We start from the raw sequence: 25,869 nt of genomic DNA on the forward strand, positions 1-25,869 counted from the left end.
TTGATATCATAATTAATATTGAATATTATTTATATTATTATATTAAATTATAATTAATTAAATTTACTTACATTAAAAAATAAATTTAATTTTTACACCTTACAAAATAATTCTTAGTTGAGTTAGTTATTTTTATTTTTAAAATTTAAAATGTTAACAATATTATTAAAATTAGCAGTTGTAAACACAAAATTATAAATTAGTGTAATCCACAATTATATATTGTGTATTATTGTCATATATGAATTTATTTAATATTAATATCTTTTAATAGTTAATTATTTTTAAATTTATAAATTTAAATAATATTATTAAAAAAATCAATTACATTAATTTTAAGTATTTTAATTAATTAATTAAGTGGGACCACAATAGGGACTAAAGTTAGTTCCTCCTAATGGAGAAGAGAGAGATACTTTGAGTTCCTATTTACCGTTTATAACGCAAAAGCTGATGTGGAGTTACTTTTTATGACAGGTGGACCATAAATAGGGACTGAGATGAGTTCCCTACTGGAGATGGTCTTAGTGCCAAAGAGAGTTATGGACTTATTAATTACATGGTTTTTTACATAATGCTTTCTCCACTCAGTTAATGGGGTTGTAAGGTTGTTCAAACTTCTAAGATTATTCTACCCGTTCAAACTTACTCAAATTAAATAAGGGTATTGTTAATTAATGATTGCTTAAAATATTACAAAAACAAAGTTTTTTAAAGAAAATATAAAAAATGTGAATCTGTTTAAATTTTTATATACATTAAGGAAATCTATCCATTATCCTTAAGTTTCTGAGAACTCATTGAGTAGTTGACTTGATTTTGTTTTTGGAACTCGTATATACAGATATGCCCCCTTTGTCCATAAATGCTATGAGGTTATTTGAATGAACTCTCTTCTTTTTTCAAGAAAAAAATTAATGGTCTTATTTAAAAAAAAAAGTAAGGATATCTCATATAAAAATATTTTTTTTATTTATTAATTATATTTAGGGATTGCATGTAAAATAATATTCTGTCAAATTTAATAAGATTGTTTGTTTTTCACATTAACTATTACTATATGATTGTCAAATTTAGATTCATTTGTTAATCTTAGACCAACTATTTCTCCTTATTCAAGACATATTATTCATCATTGCTACAATATTCTTATGATGGAGATTACATTCATGCAGAAAAGTCCATGGACTTCAACCTAGTCGACAGATATAGAACCAATGAAGTTACAAATAAAAGGCCAATTCCCTCTTTCTCATAATTTCTTACTTTTGATTATCCTCATCAAGAACTGGCAAAGCTTGGGATAGAATTTCAGCTGCTTGCTCAATCTCCTGCTCAGTTATGATCAATGGTGGAACAAGCCTAATAACATTTCCTTTTCCAGCCGTTAATACCAGGAGGCCAGAATTTCGGCACGCGTCGACAAGGGGTGAGGCAGGTACATCTAGATCAATCCCTATGATTAGGCCAAGACCACGGATTTCTCTGACATGTCTGTTTCCTCCTAACTTCTGCTTAAGTAGGTCTTTGAAATATAGGCCTTTCTTGCATACAGAAGAGAGGAACTCAGGTTTTGAGATTTTATCCAAAACAGCAAGAGCAGCATTACACACTAGAGGGTTTCCTGCAAAAGTACTTCCATGGTCACCATAATTTATAGCAGACGCGACTCTCTCGGTCACTAGGACCGTTCCAATGGGCAGACCGCCAGCGAGAGGCTTGGCAAGGGTCATGATATCTGGGAAGACACCATATGCCTCATGTGCCCAAAGATACCCAGATCGACCTAGACCACATTGGACCTACAAAATCAAAAAGAATAATCAAATGTGCTAATTCATTAATTTTTAGAGTTAAATAAGTTTTGAATTTAGCTAAAAGATGCTCTGAGAACACATTAAGAAGATAACAATGAATTTTTTTTGAAGTTTTAATGTACTTAATGCATTGGAAATATAAAAGAATTACTCACAATTTTATTCTCACAATGTTTCAATCAATACAAGATCAACAAAATGAAAAAGAGAAAACAAGTCAACTAACCATTTTGAATGACAAAATCATCAACAATAGAGGGATGTTAGACAATCTTTTTCCAGGAATCATAATGCAAGTGAAACCGATCAAAATAAAACCCTTCGATCTTTGGTTTACTTGCACAAATTTCTGATTTGAAAGAGATTCACCAACATAAGGCATCTGTCTACTACACAAATGCAATTAAACTTAAAGATTAGATAGTGGTGCATACCTCATCAAACACAAGAAGTGCCCCAGTTTCATCACAAGCTCGGCGTAGAGACTCTAAAAATTCTCTTGTGGCACTGTATATTCCACCTTCTCCTTGGATTGGCTCGACAAAAACTGCAGCAATATTCCCCTGCTTAATCCGTTCTATTGCAGCATCTGCATTTCCATACTCTAAAAATGTCACCCCAGGCATAACAGGTTCAAAAGGTGCTCTGTAATGCACTTTACTAGTCAAAGCAAGTGCTCCCATTGTTCTCCCATGGAAACAATTGCTAAAAGCTATAAATTCTGTTGCCGGTGCTTTTCCGTCAGTACATGTATGCCTCTGATACTTTCTTGCAAATTTAATAGCTGCTTCGTTAGCTTCGGTTCCGGAATTAGCAAAAAATACACGATCAGCAAAAGAACAAGCCACTAGACGCTTTGCTAGTTCTATCTGCATCAATGACAAAAGAAACGTAGAAATGGATAAAGGTTTAATGCGATGCTGCATGGAAACACATGCAGAACATGACATGAAGTAAAGCATAATTAAGACTATATTCAGTTATAATTAAGATAGACAATGGGATAATGAACTTCATTATTTTTATTAGGTAAATAAAATGCAGTGCATTAGTTTCTATAAACACTTGAAAAGTAGGGTCTAAAACGCAAGGAGCAATTTAACTACCTTTTGGATTGCTTCTATTATGCACTACTAATAAACTTATTTCAATATGTATGACAAATTAGCCATAGAAAGCTTTAAACAATGTAATGTACACCATGCTTCATCTGATATTTTGTTTTTCCGTTTTTTAATTGTTGTACCTTTTTTTCTTTCCTTGCAATAGTTCTAGGTTTTCAGAAGTTTTATAAGCACTTCCTACTCTTTAGTTTACAGATGTTTGACAACAATAACTCAGTTTCTCAAGATTTAGCAACTTCCACTATGAAAAAGACAGCTTCAATCCTGAAATTTTTCTTTTTCTCACAAATTGTGGTAGATCACAATTAAGCTAACCAAACTTCTATCAATCAAGTCCTAAAATCCTCTCTCTTCCAAACATTTCTAGAAAAATTTAATTGCACTCAATTCTTCATCCATTAAGACAATGATTGGCATGCACTAGATGAAGGAACCAATAAACAATTTAATAGTCATTCCCATGTCCAACGATCCAAACTTGGGGTTGAAAAAAAAAAATTACTAACAAATTTCAAATTTGCTGTCTCTGCAAAATCATGTATTATCTTATAATAAACAACAAATGAAACAAATCGGTATTTGTTCCCCTGCAGTTGCTTCTATGTGTTCTAAGAAGACTAGTGTTTTCAAACAAAGTAACAAACCATGAAAATCAGAGTCATTGATTAAATTCTTTTCCCCATAATTTCTAAGAAATTGATGGCAATTTCATAATGTAGACATAACACAGACAGACAGATAAATAATCGCATACCTCACACCAGAAAAATTGAGTTCTAAATTATAAAATGTTCTATGATTTCTAAGGTATTGAAGTTAATTTATAGGCCCATAGCTTAGAAAATCATGGCATCCACACACCTGAGGAATTGTATAATACATATTGCTGACATGAGTAAGGGTGCCGGCTTGTGATACGACTGCTTTCAACCATTCTGCATCCCCATGCCCAAGTGCATTGACAGCAATCCCGGCACTCAAATCCAAATACTCTCGCCCCTCGACATCATATACCTTACAACCTTGCCCCCTCTCAAGAACCACAGGTGCTCTAGCATACGTTCCCACTAAATACTTCCCTTCCATCTCAATCACTGCATTAGCCTTTGCTGATCCTACCTTCCCGGCACTAGCTGCTTCAACATCCACATTAAGGCATGCCTTCGGAACAACGCTTTTGCAATTCGTTCGAATAACTGCTGCTCTTCCTCTGGCCGAAGCTTTTTCTCTCTCCAAATTGAATAGTTTCCTAATGTTGTAAGATGATTGAGAAATTGAATGGTTCAGACAAATGTGAATGGTACTCATTGTGTTCAACAACAAAGGCCTTGAGTCCTTAACTCTCCTTTATCACTTCTGCTGAAACAAGAGATAAATAAACATAAACAAAAAGTAGTTCTCTTAAAATTCACACACTCAATTGAAGCTAGAAATTCTGTGTTACCTCTGTTGAAAGTAAAACTAATACATTGGCAACTTTTTAAAAGGCCCAAAAATAACCTCAAAAAAAAAAGAAAAAAAAAACAACATTTTTTCAATATATATATATATATAAGAAGGTTAAGTATAAAGAATCTAGATTCTCTAAAGTGAGAAAATTGGTAAAATAATAAAGTAAGGGTTTAATCATCATTGAATTTGTAACTTCCATCACATGTGAGCCCCACTACTTAATTTAAGAGTGCTCATTTTATCATTTTACCAATTCCTTCCCAAACTATAGAGGATCTTGATCCAAGTGTAAATGACAAGTTAAGTTATGAAAAAAGAAGCAAATATAATGAGCAGCAAAAAAACTACTCTTTGTGAAATGCCAAAAATGAGTCTCCTTACTAATTGATTAATAAATATAATATTGTTATTGAAATACAATTTGCAACTCCACACAAATCTAAATGTACAATATAAATACAAAAAACACAGCAAACCAATCATGGAAAAAAAAACACTAATCGGAATTTATTGTACAATAACCATTAACCAAGCAATAAGAAAAGTAGACAATAATATAATAACAAAACAAAAAATTAGAACAATTTGATAAATCAGAACCGCATATCTGCATATATTAACAAACACCAACAGCCTGTTACAGCCAACAACATCACAAAATCAAAATCAAATTCTGAAGCAAAATATACTTTTAAATATAAAAATAAATTACATGATCAGAAACTTATTATTAATTGGGATAAAATCAAATCCATGAAACAAAATGCCAAAATCCAAGCAGAAAATGAGAGAGCAGTGAATCTTACCAGGAGGCAGGGACGAGGGAGAAGCGGCTGCAGAGGCGAGGGACGACGGCGAAGCGAGTGGAAGAGACGGCGGGGTGGTGGCAACGATGCGGGTCGCTGAGCAGCGATGCAGGGGGAAATGGAGAACGGCGGCGGTGCAGGAGTTGAGCGGACTAAATGGAGCAGCGATGCCGGCGCGGCGGAGTGAGAGAGCAGAGAAGAAAAAGAGAAGAAGAGAAAGGTAGCAGCACTGCCGCAGCACTGGGTTAAGGCAAGATATTTCACGATGCCTAGATTGAATTACCAAATTTTTATGAGAAAGTATAAGGAGTTGATAAAATATTTGTACAATGAATACAATGAAAATTTAAGGAATATTAGAGATATAGTTATTAGTATTATTTTTTTTTTCATCAGCTGAAGTTTTTGAACTAAGTATAACCATGACATAATATTAGAATTTTAGATCCGAATGGTTAAGGTTCGAATTTTTTGTAAAAATATTTATTATCCATTAGTGCTGGAATGATTATTTTAGATAGTACGAGTGATGTTTATTTTACTCAATTTTTATATATTACATTTTTACTAATCATGCTACCAATAAATAAACAATCTGCTATCAATTACCTGTTGATATAAAAAAAATATATTTAACATGTGATAAAAAAGGTTTTATTGTATTAATTGTAAATAAGTTGTATTATTTATTTATTATAAATTTTATTATTCTACAATGATAAATTTAGTTATTTTAGAAACTTGATTATTTAGTTCAAAAATATATTAATTAACGGTTTTATTATATATTTAAATATTTTTATCAATTAAATTAAATTAAATTGGTTTAAATTCAACAAAAATAATTAGCACAATAAATATGTGAATCACATGCTTCTTCTTTTTATATTATTTTTTGTTCGTATCTTTTCTTTTTGTTGTCATTCTTTTGTTGTTATGGCTATTGTTGTATTTTTTTATTTTTTCTCTTCTTCTTAATCTCTGTTTAGTTGATGTATAAGATGCGACATGAACACAAAGACACAAATATTAAAGACATAGAGCGATAGAAATATATCTATGTATTGTGTTTGACAAAAATAATGAATAAAACACACAAATATTTGAAAAAAAAACTAAATTACTCTTTATTCAAAAAAGGTTTGGGAAGATAAGAGGACAAAATTTAAAAATTAAAAAATTGAATAAAGATAAAAGAATAAAAAATTAGTGTATCACAATTTGTGTTTCTGTATCTCACCAAATTAGAAGTACACAAATTTAATACTTTCATGTCCATTCGTATCCTTAAAAAATTTATGTCTCACCAAACCAAATAATAGGCATGTGTCCATGGACATCAATCAAATGTTACCTTAGTTATTGTAGTATTTCTTATTTTTCTTCTTCTTTGCTTTATTTTTTCTCTTTTTTTCTTGTCAAGTGAAACAAGAAGAATTATGAATAAATAAAACACAAAGGAAAAGATGAAGAAGAAAAAAAAATGACAAAAAAAAAAGACAATGATAAAAAATTTTGAATATGCAAAATTTGTTCAGAAAGTAGCACTAGAAATTTTTAACCATGAGATAAGAAGTTTTTTAAATTTGGCACCAAAATTTCTTAATTATAACATATTTTTATTAAGAGTGTGAAATAAAAAAAAAAATCTTAAGAATGTGAAACAAGGTGATGAGGATAGAAAGTTTTGAATTGTGAATAATTTAATAGAAATAGCACTGAAATTTTTTAACCGTGACACAAAAATTTCTTAATTTTTAACCGTAAAGAAGAAGGAGGAGAAAGAAAAAAAAAATCTAAAATTAATTGTTAAAAATTAGGAATTTAGCTTGTAATTGTTAAAAATTAATTATAAAAGCCAACTCAGTAATTAGTTAAAGAAATATGTCATATTATTAAAATATAATGGATACCTTAATAATCTTTTTGTCAGAAATATGTTCTTATTACAAATTTAAAAACACACTTGTCAATTTTTTAAAAAATCTTTCAAGAGTTATTATATTGATATTATTATAAAGATACTATTTTATTAGAGTAAAAATATTTTGATTATCGAATTAGTATTTACCTGTTATGTAACATTAAAAAATTATATTAATTAAGTCATAATGGCAAACTTTATTATTCTAAACATGATTTTCGATGAAAAATTCTTCCGCACCTTCTAATTATTCTTTGTATATATTACATCCACTAACTTCTATTCCTCTATTGCAGCCTACTTTAAATTCATTGCTTATAACAATTTTCTTTTGTCTAACAATAATGTTGCTAGTTGCTACTAATAGAGACTAATAATACTCATACCGTACCTGCTAACTCTTTTCCAATTGGAGGCATAGAGATTCAACAACCTTTTGAGTCCTCATAACATTCAATAAAAAATTCACACCCAATGATCACTCGCTCTAAAACCAAAACCACCAAGCCTCGAGGCCTTCTTGCTGCCACAACTAGTGTGGACTTAGTCAACAATGCACCAAAATCAGCAAAACAAGCATCACAAGTTTCCCATTGATTGCATTGATTGCATTCTTCAATGGATTGTCCGACAAAAAAGTGTATATGTCACAACTAGAGGGATTTGTTGCATCTGATTCTACAATGGTATGTGAGTTACACAAGGTTATTTATGGTTTGAAACAAGCTCCAAGAACTTGGTTTCAAACTTTGGCAGCAACCCTCTACATGTTTGGATTTCAAAATACTCGATTAGATGTATCTCTTTTCATTAAAAAATTTTCTTCTTCTATTATATATCTTCTAACTTATGTAGATGATATCTTGGTCGTTGAAAGTAATGCTTCAGAAATTGAAACTTTAATTAAATATTTGAACACTACTTTTCCTCTCAAGAGTTTGGCAGATTTTTTTTTTTCTTGGATTAGAGTTTTCATTTTTTAACAGGGGATATGTTAAATCAAACAAAGTATGCTCAAGATCTTCTTGCAAAGTCGGGAATGAGCTCCTCCAATTCCATGCCAACTTCAATGATGAGCTCGTTGAAATTATCAACGAACGGCTCAGAACCTTATAAGGACCCGAAGCATTATCACATGATTCGTGCAAATGATCAAGTGATAGATATATTGACAAAGCCACTTTCAATTAGATTGTTTGAGAGGTTTTGCAGTAAACTTATTAGGATTAGTGACAATTCCCATCTAAATTTGAAGGTGAGAGTGTTGTGGAGAGTCATAGTTTGGGTCAAAAATTTATTAGTAAAGAAGAGTTGGTTAGTGAGTGAAATTTGTTAGAATTCGTGGGTTGATATAGTTGTTACGAGCCAGAGTCTTTTATTGTGCATGATCATATATGTGCATGAGAACTCTATATATCTCGTGCTCAGATAACATAAACCACTGCAATACAATCTATCATTCTTAGCTTTTACATTTTCAGTGCGGAGGATCCTCCCATAAACATGCCTAAAATGTCTTTTTATAAAGACACTTTATCGCATTATTATTAGACATATTAATTAATTAATTATTTTTAAATTTCTTAACAAATTAGAATAAAATTGATTTTTTTATAACAATAACAATAAACCTAATTATTATTAGATCAGGCCGAATCAATCAATTTACATAACCCACTGTATCATTTTTTTTAAAACAAAAATTAAGGACATATTTGTCTTTTTATAAAAAAGTTTAAACATGATTCGGTTTAAATTGTGTAAATCGATCGGATCAAATCGAGTCTAATAATTACAATGAGGACAATTGAGTTTATTATTGTTGCTATAATAAATCGATTTTGTTATGGTTTATTAAAAAATAAATTATTAACCAGTTTTTAATAAAGATGTCCAATAATAACGCCTTTGAAAAAAAAAACATTTTAAAAAAAGAGATATTTTTAGTATCTTCATCGAAGCGGTCTCCTCTCAGTGCACTCTCTTTTTCTTTTTCTTTGCTTTGCAAGAACTATAATAACGCGTTTGGATAGGTTTATAAGTAATTTTTTTTAATTTTTAATTTATGAAAAGTTATAACATTAATATTTGGTATAATTTTTAAAATCAAATTATATAACTTTTTAAAAAACTATTGAAGTGTTTATGGAAAAGTTAAAAAAAAATAACTTCTCTTATAATAAAATTTTTTTCATAGAGAAGTTAAAAACAAATGACTCTTTTTATAATTTAAATTTTTTTATCACTCTTATTTTAAAATAAATATTTTTAAAACTAAAAAATCAAATACAAAATAATTTATTTATAAGCTACTTTTAATATAAATATTTATTATTTAAACTCTTTTTTCAAAAGGAGCTTAATTAAATTGTGATGAGTTAAAAAATTAACTAACTCAATTAATAATGACAAACATTGATCTAATGGGTCAAACACCCAATTAGTTTTGATTGTCTTGGTTAATGATTGTAGACCAAAATAGCTGCAGTCCAAAGAGATCTCAGTAGGCTCTCTAACTCTCAAAACCCAAAGAAATAAAGCAAAGAAATCAGCTGGGCCGAATGAAAAATATATTCAACCCAAGTCCAAAAAGATTCCACCAAGTTGAAGCCTTCCAAAGCCAATGCTCACAAGTAATCAGAAAGAAATAGAAAGCTTCGTTCTTCTTGTTCATTCACCAGAGAAAAAAAAAAGAGAGAAATAATAAATCACAAAAACAAATGTCTAATCACTCTAATCAAAGTAAGCCAAGCTAAGTCAAAAGATAAAGGTAATTTAGTTTCATTTGCATGCAATTTATTTTCTTTATTCTTTCTCTAACTTTCTGCTATACCATTTCTGGATTAATGAAAAAAGTAATGTCTGATTACTTCTGCTGAAAATTAATAGCTTACAAAGTTATTTGGAGTCAAAGCACATTTTCAAGGGTTTAGATTTGGGATTATCACTGAATAAGATCATTTCTGCTGCTCTGTTGACCACGGTCAAGCAAAAATATCACCTTGGTTTTATCAGAGCTCAAAATCAAAGATGTTGACTTCAGAGAAACCTTAACCGTGACACAGCACAAGATACAAAAAGAAAAATGTTTCTGGTAAAAAAGCAAGAAGAGGGAACAAAAATATGGGTTTTGTTTTGAGAGCTTCCTTGAGAAGAGTTCAACATTTTGGACAGTATTTTCTAAGTTAAAGAAGCATTCTGCCAAAATGAAGAACTCATTTAGGGTTAGCTGAATCTGGTTCAACTTATAGCAACAGAGGCTATTAATGCATTATTCTCCTTCATGTTTTACAGTTTGTATTTCATTTAAAATGTATATCTTTCTGTATTGTCTTTGAGAGGTAAAAGGTTGAAAGAGAGACATTGAGAAAAAGCCTAAAAGTGAAAAAGGCTAAGTGAAACACTTGAAAGAAAAACAAAGAGTGGATTCTGATTTTCTTTGTTTGTAATTTTCTGTGTTGTGTCAAGTACCGATGAGGTATCCCTTGCTAAGTTGGGTAAGCACTTAACGTAAAGAGTTTAGGTATTAGCATAAACAAATCAAATTTAGGAAAAAAACTTGAGAGTCTAGAAGGGATTGTGTGAATCCTAACAAATTAGTGTATGTAATATTTTGATTCTAGTGGAAATTTCACCTCTGTTATGGTGGAAACTAAATGTAGGTTGCATTGCACAAACCAACTGAAACAGAATACATGACTGTGTCATCTTTTTCTTTTCTCCTACTGTTCTGTTTCTGATATTTATGAAACAAAATAAAATTATCTCTTAAATTTTTTACTGCACTATTCAAATAGATTTTAAGTGTAAGATTTGTATTAAAGGCTTAATTCATTAATGTAAAAGAGGACCATAGATTTAACCTCTCATTCTCTAAGTCCTCTGTAATTTTCAAGTTGTTTATTCAAACTAGGCCTAAGAAAAGATATGATAATTAAACTGAGATCAGGTTAGTAAATATTATATAAATACTATATTTTTTTTTTAAATTTTGCTAACATGTGTTATTAGGACACAATAGATTTGAACTTCGTAATTCCAAATTCACTACTCAAATCGATTAAAATTAAGTATAACCAGATTTTGTCCAATTATTGGCCAAGATAGAATTCCTAATATAATCAGATTGAGTTGGATTTAATCGGATATCAGATGATCCGAATCCCCGTCCAAAACCCCTACAAATTCATGCATTTTTAGACAAGCCAAATCTAGAACAATATTATTCTTCTTATTCAAGGACCGAGTGAATTGCATTTGCATGAACGGTTCAGAAGAAGTTAAGGGCGTATTGCACCTTCGCTAAGAAGGTACAGCAAGAAACAAACCTAGCATTAAATATCCATTCACTCCCCTAATCTTAAACTCTTCGCACACGCCGCTTTTGATGTACGGCATCAATACAAACACAAAACAAACTCAACAACAATAAATACAAGTCACTCCTCCCTCCCATTGGCACAAACAAAATCACACAAATAAACCCCACATTATTATTATTATACTGTACTTGAACAACTACTGTACTAGCCCCAAAACTGAAGAAATCAACCCTAGAAGTGAATCCGTTCATTATTATGTAATGCATCATAAGAAATCCGAAGTTCAGATCGGAAAAGAAAGCAGTGGCGTCTCTCTTGACCCAATCCCTCTCCAAATCCCCAACCCTCTACCAACTAGCAACGTCTTCGGCGGCGGCCTCCTCGTCATCGTCGTCGTCATCCAAAAGTGATAACAATAACAGAATTCAGTTATTGCTTAACAGGATTCAGTTAGTCGCTAACAGAATTCAGTTTCAGTTACCTTCGATTCGCGGCCTGAGGTTCCACGTCACCATCGTTATCCTCTCGTTCTTTGTGTTCTATCTGATTATCGTTTTCTTTCCCGACAGCTTCTTGCTCCTTCTTGAGTTCGTTTCCGCCGTCTCTGCCGCCGGGGCCTTGCTCTTTTCCCTTCAATTAGCCCTCCCACGCCTCCCATCCTCCATCCGCCGATTCAGGCCGCGGCCGCTGCTGCCGGTCTTCTGGGCCGTGGGGAGAAAGAAACAGAAACAGCAGGGCTCCTCCTACGGTGGATCCACGGGTTTTCGGGAGCAGGTGTTCTCGAACGGCGACGTTTACCAGGGGGAGATAAGGAAGGGGAAGTGTTGGGGGAGTGGGGTTTATTATTATAGTATGAGTGGGAGGTATGAAGGGGATTGGGTGGATGGGAAGTATGAGGGTTTTGGGGTGGAGACATGGGCCAGAGGGAGCAGGTATAAAGGGCAGTTTAAGATGGGATTGAGGCACGGTTTCGGGGTTTATAGATTCTACACTGGGGATGTTTATGCCGGGGAGTGGTCGAGTGGGCAGAGCCATGGCTGTGGAGTTCATACTTGTGATGATGGGAGCAAGTATGTTGGGGAGTTCAAGTGGGGGGTTAAGCATGGTCTTGGACACTACCATTTCAGGTAATTCCTTGTCGTGTTTCTTGATTTTAATTCTGGAGGATTTAATTTCGATGGACTGATAGTGTAAAATTCTTTTATAGGGCATAAGGATTAGGAGGACAAATTGCATATGTTTGATGATTGGTTTTGTTAGTTAGTTTTTCTTGTTGATTGCTTAGATCATGTAATTCGATATAGGCACACAGAATTGTGAGGAATTTTGTGCAGGTTGTTGCAGAGATAGTGTTTTGATTTCTTTTTCAGGATGATTTTTGTTTGAACTTTAACCTGTCTTAAGCATTTCCATTCTAGGAATGAGATGTAGGAATAAACTTAAAGTGGATTAATACAATATTTAATCTGACAACATATGTAGAGATACGCTAAGAGATCCGAAAAGAAAACATGTGAATGATATCAGGCCTTAAAATAAACAGGAGTTTTAAGACCTACTTCAAGATGTAGGACATAGAGTCTAGCTACAATTCTACCAGTAATGGAGAAGGTTTCTGGGAAGAATGGCGAACACAGCCATTGGCTGAATCTTGTTGTGTAACAAATGGGAAAAGAGGAAACTCAGAATAGACTCCCCATACTAATCCGAGGCTTAGTTTCAATAGTGCAAGCTTAAGAAATTCCTCTTTACCTCCTTTGGAATTCCATATTCCACTTACTTACGAACAAATTCCTAGGGACAAACAGAGCAGTAACTCCTTGATATTCACCTTACCAAATTTTGAACTTGAAATTCAACAACTGATCCTTCATAAATTCAAACCATTCAATTTACTCATCGTGGGAAGAAAATTTGAATTGTTTGATTTTGAGCTATAATTTCAGAACTTGTTAAGATCCATAAAATCGGAGTGAAACAAAATTGATGGATATGCCATACTAGTGTTTGTACTCCTATGTGTGCTTGTTGTCTATTTGTGTTGAATAAAGGGTAGCAAAAAGAAAGGAAATGAAGGCTATAGAGATTATAAAGCATTTTGTGCTACTGATTGTTATATTTTAGATATAGAAGGGGTTGGTTTCCTTGTCTTTTGACTGGTTAGTAATCAGCTGAATATAAGCATAAACATGATGAATTAAGGCAGAAACTGACCAAGTAAATCATGTTAATAGCCTTTTGATCGTTCTTTTGAGTGTCATTGGATTCAGATATTTTGCCAATTCCTTGCTGGTTTTGGTCACTTGATTGATAAACGTGGCCATTTTTTATTCTGTTCATTAAGAACATAGCTGACAAATAGAATCAGTAAGTATAGAAAATGAAACAATAAAATTATAAAGTGAAGATTTATATACCCCAGTTTTTAATATTTATGGTTTTAGTACTTACCAAATTTTAATTTCATATCGGCGTAGCCTGCCTTATATCACATCAAAGCTTGAAAACTCTTTAGGATATGCCTAAAAGGAAAATGATCTATTATGTTCCTTACATCATGGCTTATTGTAATCCATTTGGGATTGATTTCTTTTTGATTTCATGTCATATTAGATCTTTGTAACTATTTATGTACCTCAGTTGCCATTTTAAAGTCCCTTACAATGTTAATAGCAGCAGCCATCTGCTGTAAAGTTCCTCCATGGTCTGTTGTACGATGTCACTGCAATATTCTTACTTGATGACTAGAGAATGTGATCTCATCATACCACTGTGGTTTATAATACCGAAATTTTATTCACTGCCACATAAAATGCAGTGACTATTCTTTTGTTGTTCTCTTTTATCCCTTGTAGGTCTACTTAATTAAGACAATTAAGAAAAGCAAAATGACTATATTTTCTTTGACCACTGCACTTTGTTATATACTCTTTTCCACATCTAGATAGATACAATATGCTTTATCAATGCAAACTAGACTGTGCTGTCAGTATCAGTGAGTACAATCCTAATCGGTATGCCTATAACGAAACTTGGAGCTTAATCCTACTGTGCATGCATCATTCTGATTTCTCTCAGATTTGGCATCCATCTCTTCTAAGGAAGACCTGTCAGCTGAACTGCTCAGAGCGTTAATAGCATCTTTTTTCTTTTTGTCACCGATAAAAGTATGCAGGTTATGTATACATTTAGAACTAACTGTGTGTTTCATCAGAAATGGGGATACATATGCTGGTGAATACTTTGCGGACAAAATGCATGGATTTGGGGTATATCGATTCGCGAACGACCATCTTTATGAAGGAACCTGGCATGAGGGTAGAAGGCAAGGACTTGGAATGTATACGTTCAGAAATGGGGAAACCCAATCTGGTCATTGGCAAAATGGAGTTCTTGATGTCCCAAGCACACAGAATGCCATGTATCCAGTTTCTCCCGTTGGTGTCAATCATTCTAGAATACTTAATGCAGTGCAGGTACACTCTGCTTATGATTTTGTTAACCTCGGTTTATTGATAAGTGCTCTTTTCTCGTTAAATAGTTTAAGGATAAAGATGAATGATTTTGAATGCTTTGTCTTTTGGGTCCACACATTGGTCTTGATTATTGATTATCATTATCAATCTAAATTATTATCATTCCCAATTTCTTTGATTATGTTATGGCAATGGCAGGTTGATGTCAATTTTCTTTGTTTAACATTCCACAGTTAATTGTATGATTTGATCTGATTAATTTGTGTTCATATTGTGTTTGGGTTTTTAAAAATTCTTATTGGTGTGGCAGTGCTTTCTTGTGAGCATTTGTTGCTACATTTTTCTTGTAAGGTTAAGATCAAGTTGCAGCATTATAATTTTATTCGAAGTTGTGCAATATAATAAGTTTCTGGAAATTAAAATTTCTATTAATTCAATTATTGAATTATAGTTATCTATGCAAAATATTTATGCCAAATTTTGAGAGAAAGAGAAAAAAAAGAGTATAAAAAGCAATCTGATCAAACAATTGTTGTATTTAGATGTTAACATATGTATTACATTAGCTGCATTTTACGATGAATGATTTTAAATTAATATCAAAACTTTAGCTATAATCTTCAGGATATAAACTTCAACTTCGTAAAAAATTCGCAATAAAAAATTATTATAAGGGTGTAAAATCTGCTTAAATTTACTATGGTAAGTTGATCCTAAGTAGTAACCCATATAATGTGTGTGTGTGTGTGTATTTGCACTGCCACAAATTTTGTTTAAAAGTACATTTTCAAATTTGCTTTTAATCACCACATATGAAGGATCCTTCGACTTAAATTACAAGGAAAGAAAGAACAGTATCTAGAGCTACACATCAGGGGAAAAAGGGTTGAATTTGACAGAATTCAATGATATTTGTGGATGATAAACCGGTAGTGGAAAACTATACTAATTCTTTGTTTGATCACAGGAAGCAAGGCGGGCAGCTGAGAAGGCATACGATGTGGCCAAGGTAGATGAAAGGGTGAATCGAGCAGTAGCGGCCGCGAATAGAGCAGCCAATGCAGCTAGGCTAGCTGCGCTCAAGGCTGTGCAGAAACAAATGCACCCCAATGTTAACACAGAGAGCATTAGAGTCCCCATTGTGTAAGGCTGCTTTTATATTAGCAGAGAATCATAAGATTGCTGTTTAAGCAGCAAGCGGATTTTATTACCTTATCTGCCATGAGTCTTGTATAGAAAGGAAGGGTAATAGCTTCCATATGCTAAAACTATAGATATCTCCTCTTTTACTTTCTCCACATTTTGTAAATGTCTGTAGATGTAAATGCTGGTTTGAAGGTGAAACCTTTATCCAGCTACTGTTGTTGTAAATCTTTTGGTAAAGGGAAAAGAAATATGAACCATAAAATGTTTCTTTGTCCCACAACTTTTATATAAATTGCTTCAATGACCCTGGTATGAAATGTGATTTATTCAAGTATATTTCCTGTTATCTTAATGGGTTTTTTTCCCAGATAAATATTAGTTGGTTTCAAGTTTGGGTTGGTATAATGCTGCTAGAAATTTGGGAGTGGTGTAAATGGGTCTTGGATCTTTTTCAGTTTCTTTCAGCCATTTGTGTTTATGTAATCATGACTTATGACTGTTGAAAGTGTGCTTTAGTATATAAAAGTTGCTTTTACGCAAAGGTGTTGTGCTAAATGGCATAAAAGGAAAGAAATGTAATGAGTTGTTCTATGAATGATACGGTGGAATTAAAACATATCAACTCATAGAGTAGTAGTAGGTAGGTGAATCTTAAAAATTAGTTCCAGGTGATCGTAAATTCTACTCTTGTGAGTCTGGCTTCATAATCTTTGGTTTCGTGGGAATTACCATTGTTGTAAGACAGCATGGTTGTGATACACCACTACACCAGATTAATTGTGGTGGTTCACACTTTAAGCTCCATCTTCTACCAACTAGGTGTGGAGGTAGCAACACTAATCCGAACTGCAGGTACTTTAATTCACTCCATTCACGTTAAACTCAATCCTCGTACATCATACGTGCTAGGATTTCTGTCATGTTATTAAAGTATAGTGAATGAGAATGTGCAGCATTAGACTAATAAAAAGCTGCTTCCCATATAGGGTTTAGGATTTTGACACAAACATCCAGAGTCACAACACATGCACCCTTCATCCTTGTCCAAGCTGCACCCGACTTCATTGCCGACGACAATGCGGCGAGCCACGCAAGTTGACTTTTAGAATGAGAGCTTTTTTATTGGTCATTTTTGTTGTCCTTAAATTAATTATGTGATATTGAACTTAAAAAAAAAAGATGATAATGATAATGATAATAACAAGGAAGAGGAGAAAAAAATAATAAAAAAAATCAAATAAGAAAAGAAGAAAAATGATAAAAAAAAAAAGAGGAAGAGAAGGAGAAAGATGGAAGAAACAAAAGGATTAAAATTAATTGTTAAAATTTAGGGATCTAGCTTGTAATTGTTAAAAATTAATTATAAAAGCCAACTCAATAATTAGTTGAAGAAATATGTCATATTAACAAAATATGATTGCCATTGGAGATGTGCTTCCACAAATTCAGAAACACGCTTGTCAATTTTTAAAATCTTTCGAAAACTATTTTGTCGATAATATTATTAAGATACTATTTTATCCGCGTAAGAATCTTTTAAATATCGAATTGGTATTTACCTCGAAAAAATTATATTAATTGAGTCATAATGGCAAACTTTATTATCCTAGACATGTTTTTCGATGGAAAATTCTCTTCTTATCATACTCATCGGCAATATTTTTATTAAAAAGAGGGAATTGGAGGCTTATTTGAATTGTATTCAACGAAAAATGAAAGCTGATGATGATCCGATTTTGAAGCACAAAGAGGAGGAATTGAGAGCTGAGTATAATCTAATGTTGGCCCAAAAAGAATTGCTTTGGTACCAGAAGTCAAGAGATCAATAGATTCGGTATGGTGATAGAAATACTAGCTTTTTTCATATGCAAACCATCCTTAAAAGAAAATCTAACAAGGTTTATGGGTTGCTGGTCAGTGATGGATACTAATCCGATGATCTGGAAGTTTTACAAAGAGAGGTTGTTCATTTCTTCAAAAATATTTTTTGCTCTACTGAGCCTGTTGAGGTTAATTGCATAGGAGAAATTCTTATGCCATCTCTTAGCCAATATGCTTGTGATAATTTGTCTAAACCAGTGACAATGTTGGATGTTAAAGAAACTCTGGATAATATGAGCTCGTTCAAAGCTCTTGGGCCGGATGGTTTTCAAATTTTTTTCTTTAAGGAATATTGGAATATGGTGGGTCATGGGGTGTGGCATACTGTTCAGAAAGCATTCTTAGGGGAGATGTTAAGCCATTTTTTGTTGGAAACTTTGATTGTTCTTATCCCTAAATGCGACCCTCTAACTAGATTGAAGGATTTTCGGCCAATAAGCCTTTGTAATGTAATTTATAAGTTAGTGACTAAAGTGTTGGTTAATAGATTACGACCTTTTTTGGATGAGATTGTTAGCCCAACTCAAGGAGGGTTTATTCATGGTAAAGGAGCGCCTGATAATATTATTATCGCCCAAGAAGTTTTTCACTTTCTTAAGCGGACAAAGTCTAGAAAAGAAGTTATGGCTTTTAAGATTGATTTAGAAAAGGCTTATGATAGAGTTGATTGGAATTTTCTTCAGCACACTCTTGAATTCTTTGGCTTTCCTTCTCTAATTATTCGACTTGTAATGAATTGTGTTCAGGCCTCAAATCTTTCCATCCTTTGGAATGAGAATAGATTGGACAGCTTCCAACCTTGCAGAGGGATCACGCAAGGAGATCCAATTTCTCCTTATTTATTTGTTTTGTGCATTGAGAGATTGGCGTGCTTCATTTCCAAACAAGTTGACGAGGATATTTGGAATGATGTGGATGTTTCTAGAAGGAGATCTAGAGTTTCTCACTTGATGTTTACAGATGGACCTCCTCCTTTTTTGTAAAGTGAAGAAAAATCAAGTTCAGAATGTTGTGCACACCTTGGAGTTATTTTGCAAATCTTCAGGTATGAAGAGGTTAACATCGAAAAATCTAAAAGTATTTGTTCTAAAAAAATCTCTAATAGAAGGAAGGAAATGTTGTCTGGTGTTTCTCATATTCCTTTTACTAGTGATCTAGACAAATACCTGAAGGAGAACCTTAATTATCCTCGAGCTGCCGGGTCTATTTTTTTGGACTCTTTAAAGAAGATCAAGAATAGGCTGGCTAGTTGGAAAGGTAGGCTCCTTAACAGAGTAAGCAGGCTTTACTTAATTAAATCTATTACTTCTTCTCTTCTTATTTATCAGATGCAAGTGACTCTTTTTCCTACTTCGGTTTGTCAAAAGATTGATTTTGTGCTTAGACAATTCTTGTGGAAGGAAAAGGTGGGGGAGCGTTGCTTAAATTTGGTCAAGTGGAGCAAAGTTGTCACTCCAAAAAAATAGGAAAGCTTGAGAATTAGAGATACTCAATGTGTAAATTTTACTTTATTAGGAAAATTTGTTTGGCAATTACTACATAATGAAGATAAGTTTTTGGTAAGAATTATGTCAGCAAAATATTTATCTGCGAGTTCTTGCTTTTCACCCAATTTTTCTAATAATGTTTCAAGCACTTGGCGAGCAATTTATAAGACAATAGAAAAGTTTCATGATGGTTTTGATTGGTGTACAGGCAGGATGTCTCAATCCTTTTGGTATCATGCTTGGCGATCATGTGGAACACTAGCTACTTTGATTCCTTTTGTGCACATTTCTGATTCTCACTTGAAGTTAGAAGATGTCTGGCATCATGGACATTGGCGGTGGGATATTCTTTGCACAATGATTCCGGAAGAAGTTAAACTTGATTTGAGACTCTTTGATCCTATCAAGCAAGCTGGAGATAAAACAGGTTTGTTTTGGACAAATTCAAATACTCTCACCTACTCGACTAAAAGCGGGTATGAATGGCTATTGAAGAAGAAATTTGGCTGGAATGATAATGAAAATTGGCTTTGGCTTTGGCGCTTGAGAATACGGAATTCCCACAGGTAGCTACCGGTTTCAAAGAGGTCTTGTTACTTCTGATTTTTGTCAGAGATGTTATCTTACTCTAAAAGATATTAATCATTGCTTTAGGACTTGCCAAAAAGCTCGTCAAATTTGGATTAGTTTAAACTTGGGAATGACCGCTGTGGATTCTAATTTGGATTTTGCGTCTTGTATTCGTTCTAACTTCAATAAAAATGAGTTCCTCTTTGCAGCGGCCTTTTGGTGGATTTGGAAGGATAGGAACAATGATATCTTCCATCAAGATGATCTATGGAGTAAGGAGAAAATTGTTCACTTGGCTAAACATGCTGCTCGAGATTTTTCCAATATCGTTACTACCCAAAAATATATTATTCCTTCTTCTTTGCAATATAACTGGAAATCACCTCCAATGAATGTCTTTAAAGTGAACTGTGATGCAAGCATTTTTGAAAATGAGACAGCAAGCATTTTTGAAAATGAGACAGCATAGGAACTTGGATAAAAGGTTGTTCTGCCAGTATACCTCTTTCTAGTGTTCTCTGCCATGAGCTTCATGCTATTTGGAGAGGGCTTGCTATGGTTTGGGACTGCAAATGCAAAGAGGTCATATGTGAAATAGATAATCTTGATGCATTTCTTCTTATTTCGCGAGACACAACTAACATGATTAGGAATGACTCTAATCTGACAAAAGTAAAGAAATGCTTTAACATAATTGAATGTACCGCTCTTTTTTCTTAAGTCCTTTTTTTTGTGTTATGTTCGATCACAAAAAAAAAAAAATACTCACTTTGATCTACTGCACCTTCTAATTATTCTTTGCATATATTAAATCTACCTCGAGGCCTTCTTGCTGCCACAACTAGTGTGGACTTAGTCAACAATGCACCAAAATCAGCCAAACAAGCATCACAGGTTTTCCATTGAAAATAGGCCATGGAGATAGAATTGAATTGTTGGGTTGGTAATTATAATGCTCCTAGAAATTTGGGAGTGGCGTAAATGGGTCTTGGGTCTTTTTCGGTTTCCTTCAGCCATTTATGTGCATGTAATCATGATTCAAATGACTATTGAAAGTGTGCTTTAGTGTATAAAGGTGGCTTTTACGCCACGGCTAGAATATAACATGAAGGTCAGTGTGCTAAACGGCATAAGAGTAAAGAAATGCAACGAGTTGTTCTATGAATGATATGGTTTAATTCAAATATATCAACTCATAATAGTTAGGTTAATCTTAAAAATGAATAGTAAAGGTATCAACAAAACATATATTATAAATTGAATAGTAAAGGTGCTATTAGCCTATTATAAATTGAAACAGAAATGAAATCAGTATCCACCAACATAGTACAAAAGTGAATAACACTAAAGACTCTCGAGTAACAGTTCTGATACACCTTAGGAAAAATCTGCAAAGTTCCTTTTCCCCCATCAGCTATCCAAACCAAATTGACAAATTATAAAGAAGTTCCAAAAGTTGTATAGATTTTGCAAACAAGTTGGAACATAATCGAGTGTTTAACTCTCAGTCTGCTCCCTCAGCCTCCGAATTGTGCTCCTAACAGTCACGGCACTCGCAGTACTGTAAAGAACAATATGAGCAAATCATATAGTCAACTGCTCATATAGTCTACCATTGTTGAATAAAGAAAAATAGGCTTATTGGGCTGAAATATACATTTAGTATCTACAAATATATCATTTGATTAGGATCTTTATAAACATTTTGCTTTCATTTCAGTCCCTAATTTTCCCTTAGTTATTTTTTAGTCCATGTCTAAATTTTACTTCTAGAAAGTATTTTTAAAGTATGCATTTAGAGACCAAAGTTTAATAAAATCCAAAGGAAACAAAACCAATATAACTTATATTTATAGGGACCAAAGATATATTTAAGCCAGCAAAATAATACAATAGGAAAAAAACATTATGGTATGACCAACTTACTTCAAAGTATAGGCACCTCCAGCCTTCACCTTTCCGCAGTCTTTGCATCCCCAAATACCAACAGCCTTTCTCTTAACAGCATACTGTTTAGAATGAGCACATGATTGATAGCGAATTAGGTTTTTTGTTAATATATATCATAAAATGATCGTGAAGACCGAAATAAAATATTACCTTTCCGCAAAACTCACAGAAAAATTTGCTGTGCTGGCTGACTTCCATCTTCTTAATCTGCTTCCTTAAACTAGCACCATATCGAGTGCCTGCAATTCGAGACCATTAGCATGTCACTCAAAATAATATGACATCATATACACATAAAAGAGCACAAAGAGCAAACTTAAAAAGCACATAAAGATAGAGTATCATTGACAGTTGAAATAATTCACTATTAACCGATAACTTTGGATTTATTGGCAAAGGGATAACAGAATAGATTGATCATTCCATTTCCATTCAATTAACCCTAATAAAAACTAATGTATTCTGCTGAAATACATATTGATGGTACTTTTTGAAGAAATATTCTTGCTCATTTTGACAATCTCCAATAGAGAACACAAAATTCAGGAATTCCTAAATATATGACTTTTGAACAAGGAGTCAAAGAATGTAAACCAAAATACCAAATCAAAGTACGATTATTTTTTTTCATTCCCGAAGAAATGCATTTTCTATCGGAGCCCTCTTCCATAATGGTAAGAAAAACAGTATTATTGAAATCAGTACACCAATCAATTTTAACACAGTTAAAAAATGAAAAATAGTTGCATGCAGAGTGCATCCAATGCATGCTCAATGCAAATCCACAACCAATCATTTCCATTTATAGTGTTTAAAAATTATATTATAAAAAAAGGCAGAAATTTGTGGTTATAAATGAGTTGATAAACAATCACAAAAACTGCAATACTTAATGTACGCAAACAACCAGCAGCATTGGCACTTCCAGACACCATCTTATTGTTTACCACCCCAAAAGCTTAATGCATTCAAATATCCACATTTAACTATTCCCTCCTTAATTTCCAACCGTCCAATAAGAACAACAACAAACAGAAGCAGCTCTCTTCTTGAAAAATAAACTAAAAAGATCCAAAAATTGAAGTGGAAAAAAATAAGAGAGAGACAAGATCGAATGTTTGCCATACCGTATTTCCCAACGATACCGGCCTTCTTGGTTCTCTTCGTCTACACGTGTAAAATAATAAAACAACAATGAGCATGAGAAAATTATTGCAGAGAGAGAGAGAGAGAGAGAGTACCATCTTGGAAGGATAGGGAGAAACGATGAGAGAAGAGAAGAGAAGAGAAGAGAAGACGCTGATACTTTTGGTTGCGCAGCTGCAAAGGGAGGGTGTTTCAGGGTTTCTGATATAGCAAAAGCCAAACCTTATTACTAGGGTATTATCGTGTTAATCAACATGGGCCAATATGGACTCGGGTAAAGGCCCATTTTCTTCACTGAAGGCCCATGCAATATTTCAAGCAAAACCAAGACCTACTTGTCCAAAAAACGAAACAAAAACAAGACCCTGTCCAAAAAAAAGCAAAAACAAAACGTTTCAAAAATTAATTTACAGTCCAAGTCCAAAAAAAAATTTAATTTACAGCGGAAACCAAAATAAATAAATAAATAAATTTACAGAAATAGGAAACTAAGTTAGCTGATTAAATATTTATGATTTAAAATTCTTTAATCCTAAACTAACTTAGTTTTCTATGATTTTTTATTTATGATTTAATTAATTTGGGTTGATCTAATGATTAATTCACTAGTTTACTTAAACAATATTGATTATTCGAATCTTGTTTTATCCATGCAATAATTTATTGACCAGCAATAAATCCTTAAATAGAACTCAAATTCACTGCGTATTAATCCTTAACTAAACAAAAATTTATTATTTAAGGTTTATAATTTAAAATAAACAAAATAATTTAAAAAAATGGCCGATATTAATTTAAAAAAATAATTTTTTTAGCATTATTCATAAATTTATTGTATAAAAGATGTTTTTAGGTAAGAAAAAATAAGAAAACTAATTTTTACTTAGTCAATATTAATCAATTCTTTTAAAAAATTTAAATATTCTCATTTTTTAGGATTTAGGGATTAGGTATTAGATGGGTAACTAGTTAAATAATTATAATAAATTGTCTCATTGATTTCGTTACAACTCCAAAATAGATTATGGTCTCGGTTACCTTCCTATATTTAGCAACATAACTGTCATGTTCTAATTGTACTCAATAGTTCTGCATAGTGAATCGTATCATTTTATCTTTAAATTTGTCAAATCCTTTATTTTCTATTTCTTTTCCATCATCAGAAATAAAAGTGAAAACACGTCAGAACAGGTCAGACTTATAATAGAGTATAAAATTAATCTCCACATAGAAACTTTTTTACTATACAAGTCTTACAAGTCCTAAAAATCACTTACTCCTAAAATGCTCCTCTTCTAACACGTCTAGCCCACGCGGCTCTTAACAGATTTTGAATCAATCAACGCACGAATATATAACTTCCTTTTTCGAAAGGATTTCGTTTCCTTTTTCGAAGTTCTTCTGTATTTTCATGCCTTCTCTCTGCGATCTCTTTCGTGCGTTTCTCTCTGCGTTCTCCTTCGGCGTTTACATGCGTTTCTCTCTCCGTTCTTTTTGTTTGATTTTCTCGATTTTCATTGTTTCTGAAATCATTTTGAAGATAATAGATGATTCAACTTCAGATTGTCAGCTGAACCAGAGCGAAGTGTATTTTGAATTTGAATCCAATGAAGTTTCTGAGGTGTTGTTTAATTCCAGTTAATATTTTTGTTAGTAGTTTATGATTGTGGAGCTGAATAATTTTGTGAACCTTGCCTGTGATATTTGCTGTTCATTGTTCATTGTTTGAATTGAATGTAATGTACTAGTTCTGATGAATTTTATGCATTTTATATCAGACTTTCGCGTGTAAATCAGGAATATTTGGGTGTACCTTAGAAAAGTTTGGGTGTATTTACAAGTTTTGACTTTTCATTTGACTGAGGGTGAATTGTCTTATTCTTTTAGTTGAATTGTTTTAGTTTCTGTTTGATGATGATTCATGAATCTGATTTTTGTATTTGCATTCTATACTTTATGCTTCTTTTAATATGGTGTATTTTGGACTTTTTTGGGTGTATTTTGTAGCCCCTTTGTAATGGTGATGAGCAGTTTGTTTCCAAGATTGGGATGACTTTTAATACCCTTGAAGATGCTGCAAAATTTTACAAGGATTATTCGAAACCTGCAGGTTTTTCTACAAGAGTTTGGAGCACAAATAAAAAGGGAAACAAAATTAAGTATCAATTGATTACATGTAGCAGAGATGGAAAATCGAAATCGAAAAAATATTCGACGGAGAAGACAAACCCATCAGCAGGATTAAATTGTCCCGCAAGAATTTATATACACAAATTGAAGGACATCGGTGTTTGGATCATTTCCAAGGTTGTGTTGTATCATTCACATCCTTACTGTACAAATCAAGCAGAGATGCTTAAACAGCACAGGATACTAAGCATATTCATGCGTTGTACAATAGAGAATAACGAGAAAGCCGGTATCCGACCAAGCAAAACTCACCAATCATTTGTGGCAACAGCTGGGGGTTACCACGAGTTAAATTTTATCAAAAAAGACGTGAGAAATTACATCACGAGAGAAGTGAGGAATGTTTCGAAACTAGAGGATGCAAAAGAATTCGAAAAATACTTATTAAGAATGAAAGAGAAGAAGTAGAATTTCTTTTTCGAGATCGAACTCGAGGACGATCAGTCGATTAAGCTTGCTTTTTGGGCGGACGCAAGGAGCAGAGCTGCCTGTGAGTATTTCGAAGATGTTATTTCATTTGACACCACCTACAATATAAACAGGTAATATGCTATTCTAGTTTATGATGTTGAATTAAT

The 25,869-nt window shown here is 32.9% G+C and overlaps 3 protein-coding genes across 4 annotated transcripts; 1 reads left to right on the forward strand and 2 right to left on the reverse strand.

Moving 5' to 3' along the window:
• Positions 1-1,104: 1,104 nt before the first annotated feature.
• Positions 1,105-5,478, reverse strand: LOC107464472 (acetylornithine aminotransferase, mitochondrial). Of its 2 annotated transcripts, none has more exons than XM_016083392.3 (4): positions 5,200-5,478; positions 3,803-4,297; positions 2,252-2,686; positions 1,105-1,802 (listed from the first exon to the last, which is right to left on the reverse strand). In XM_016083392.3, exons 2-4 carry the CDS (start codon positions 4,247-4,249, stop codon positions 1,263-1,265), a joined length of 1,422 nt encoding a protein of 473 aa, XP_015938878.1. In that variant the 5' UTR covers positions 4,250-4,297; positions 5,200-5,478; the 3' UTR covers positions 1,105-1,262. The 2 variants fall into 2 exon arrangements, with proteins under 2 accessions (XP_015938878.1, XP_015938877.1); XM_016083391.3 differs by having other exon boundaries at positions 3,803-4,300.
• On the forward strand, positions 5,286-16,413 carry LOC107464337 (uncharacterized). The gene is made up of 4 exons (XM_021131787.2): positions 5,286-5,419; positions 11,733-12,572; positions 14,660-14,921; positions 15,889-16,413. Exons 1-4 carry the CDS (start codon positions 5,286-5,288, stop codon positions 16,066-16,068), a joined length of 1,416 nt encoding a protein of 471 aa, XP_020987446.2. The 3' UTR covers positions 16,069-16,413.
• Positions 16,414-21,267: 4,854 nt separating this feature from the next.
• On the reverse strand, positions 21,268-23,304 carry LOC107464517 (60S ribosomal protein L37a). The gene is made up of 5 exons (XM_016083447.3): positions 23,197-23,304; positions 23,083-23,122; positions 22,106-22,194; positions 21,932-22,014; positions 21,268-21,566 (listed from the first exon to the last, which is right to left on the reverse strand). Exons 1-5 carry the CDS (start codon positions 23,197-23,199, stop codon positions 21,503-21,505), a joined length of 279 nt encoding a protein of 92 aa, XP_015938933.1. The 5' UTR covers positions 23,200-23,304; the 3' UTR covers positions 21,268-21,502.
• Positions 23,305-25,869: the final 2,565 nt, after the last annotated feature.

Source organism: Arachis duranensis, chromosome 9, assembly GCF_000817695.3.
Source record: "Arachis duranensis cultivar V14167 chromosome 9, aradu.V14167.gnm2.J7QH, whole genome shotgun sequence".
NCBI classification, from domain to species: Eukaryota; Viridiplantae; Streptophyta; class Magnoliopsida; order Fabales; family Fabaceae; genus Arachis; species Arachis duranensis.

What these genes read in the sequence shown, in the direction of transcription:
- LOC107464472 (XM_016083392.3), bottom strand. Translation starts at nt 4,249, where the DNA reads ATGAGTACCATTCACATTTGTCTGAACCATTCAATTTCTCAATCATCT. An exon ending in TGTATTATACAATTCCTCAG is followed by an intron (nt 2,687 to 3,802) that starts GTGTGTGGATGC and finishes TCATTGATGCAG; the next exon opens with ATAGAACTAGCAAAGCGTCT. An exon ending in CACTTCTTGTGTTTGATGAG is followed by an intron (nt 1,803 to 2,251) that starts GTATGCACCACT and finishes TTGATTTTGTAG; the next exon opens with GTCCAATGTGGTCTAGGTCG.
- LOC107464337 (XM_021131787.2), top strand. Translation starts at nt 5,286, where the DNA reads ATGCGGGTCGCTGAGCAGCGATGCAGGGGGAAATGGAGAACGGCGGCG. An exon ending in CTTGGACACTACCATTTCAG is followed by an intron (nt 12,573 to 14,659) that starts GTAATTCCTTGT and finishes GTGTTTCATCAG; the next exon opens with AAATGGGGATACATATGCTG. An exon ending in GAATACTTAATGCAGTGCAG is followed by an intron (nt 14,922 to 15,888) that starts GTACACTCTGCT and finishes GTTTGATCACAG; the next exon opens with GAAGCAAGGCGGGCAGCTGA.
- LOC107464517 (XM_016083447.3), bottom strand. An exon ending in CGGTATCGTTGGGAAATACG is followed by an intron (nt 22,195 to 23,082) that starts GTATGGCAAACA and finishes CTCGAATTGCAG; the next exon opens with GCACTCGATATGGTGCTAGT. An exon ending in TCTGTGAGTTTTGCGGAAAG is followed by an intron (nt 22,015 to 22,105) that starts GTAATATTTTAT and finishes CATTCTAAACAG; the next exon opens with TATGCTGTTAAGAGAAAGGC.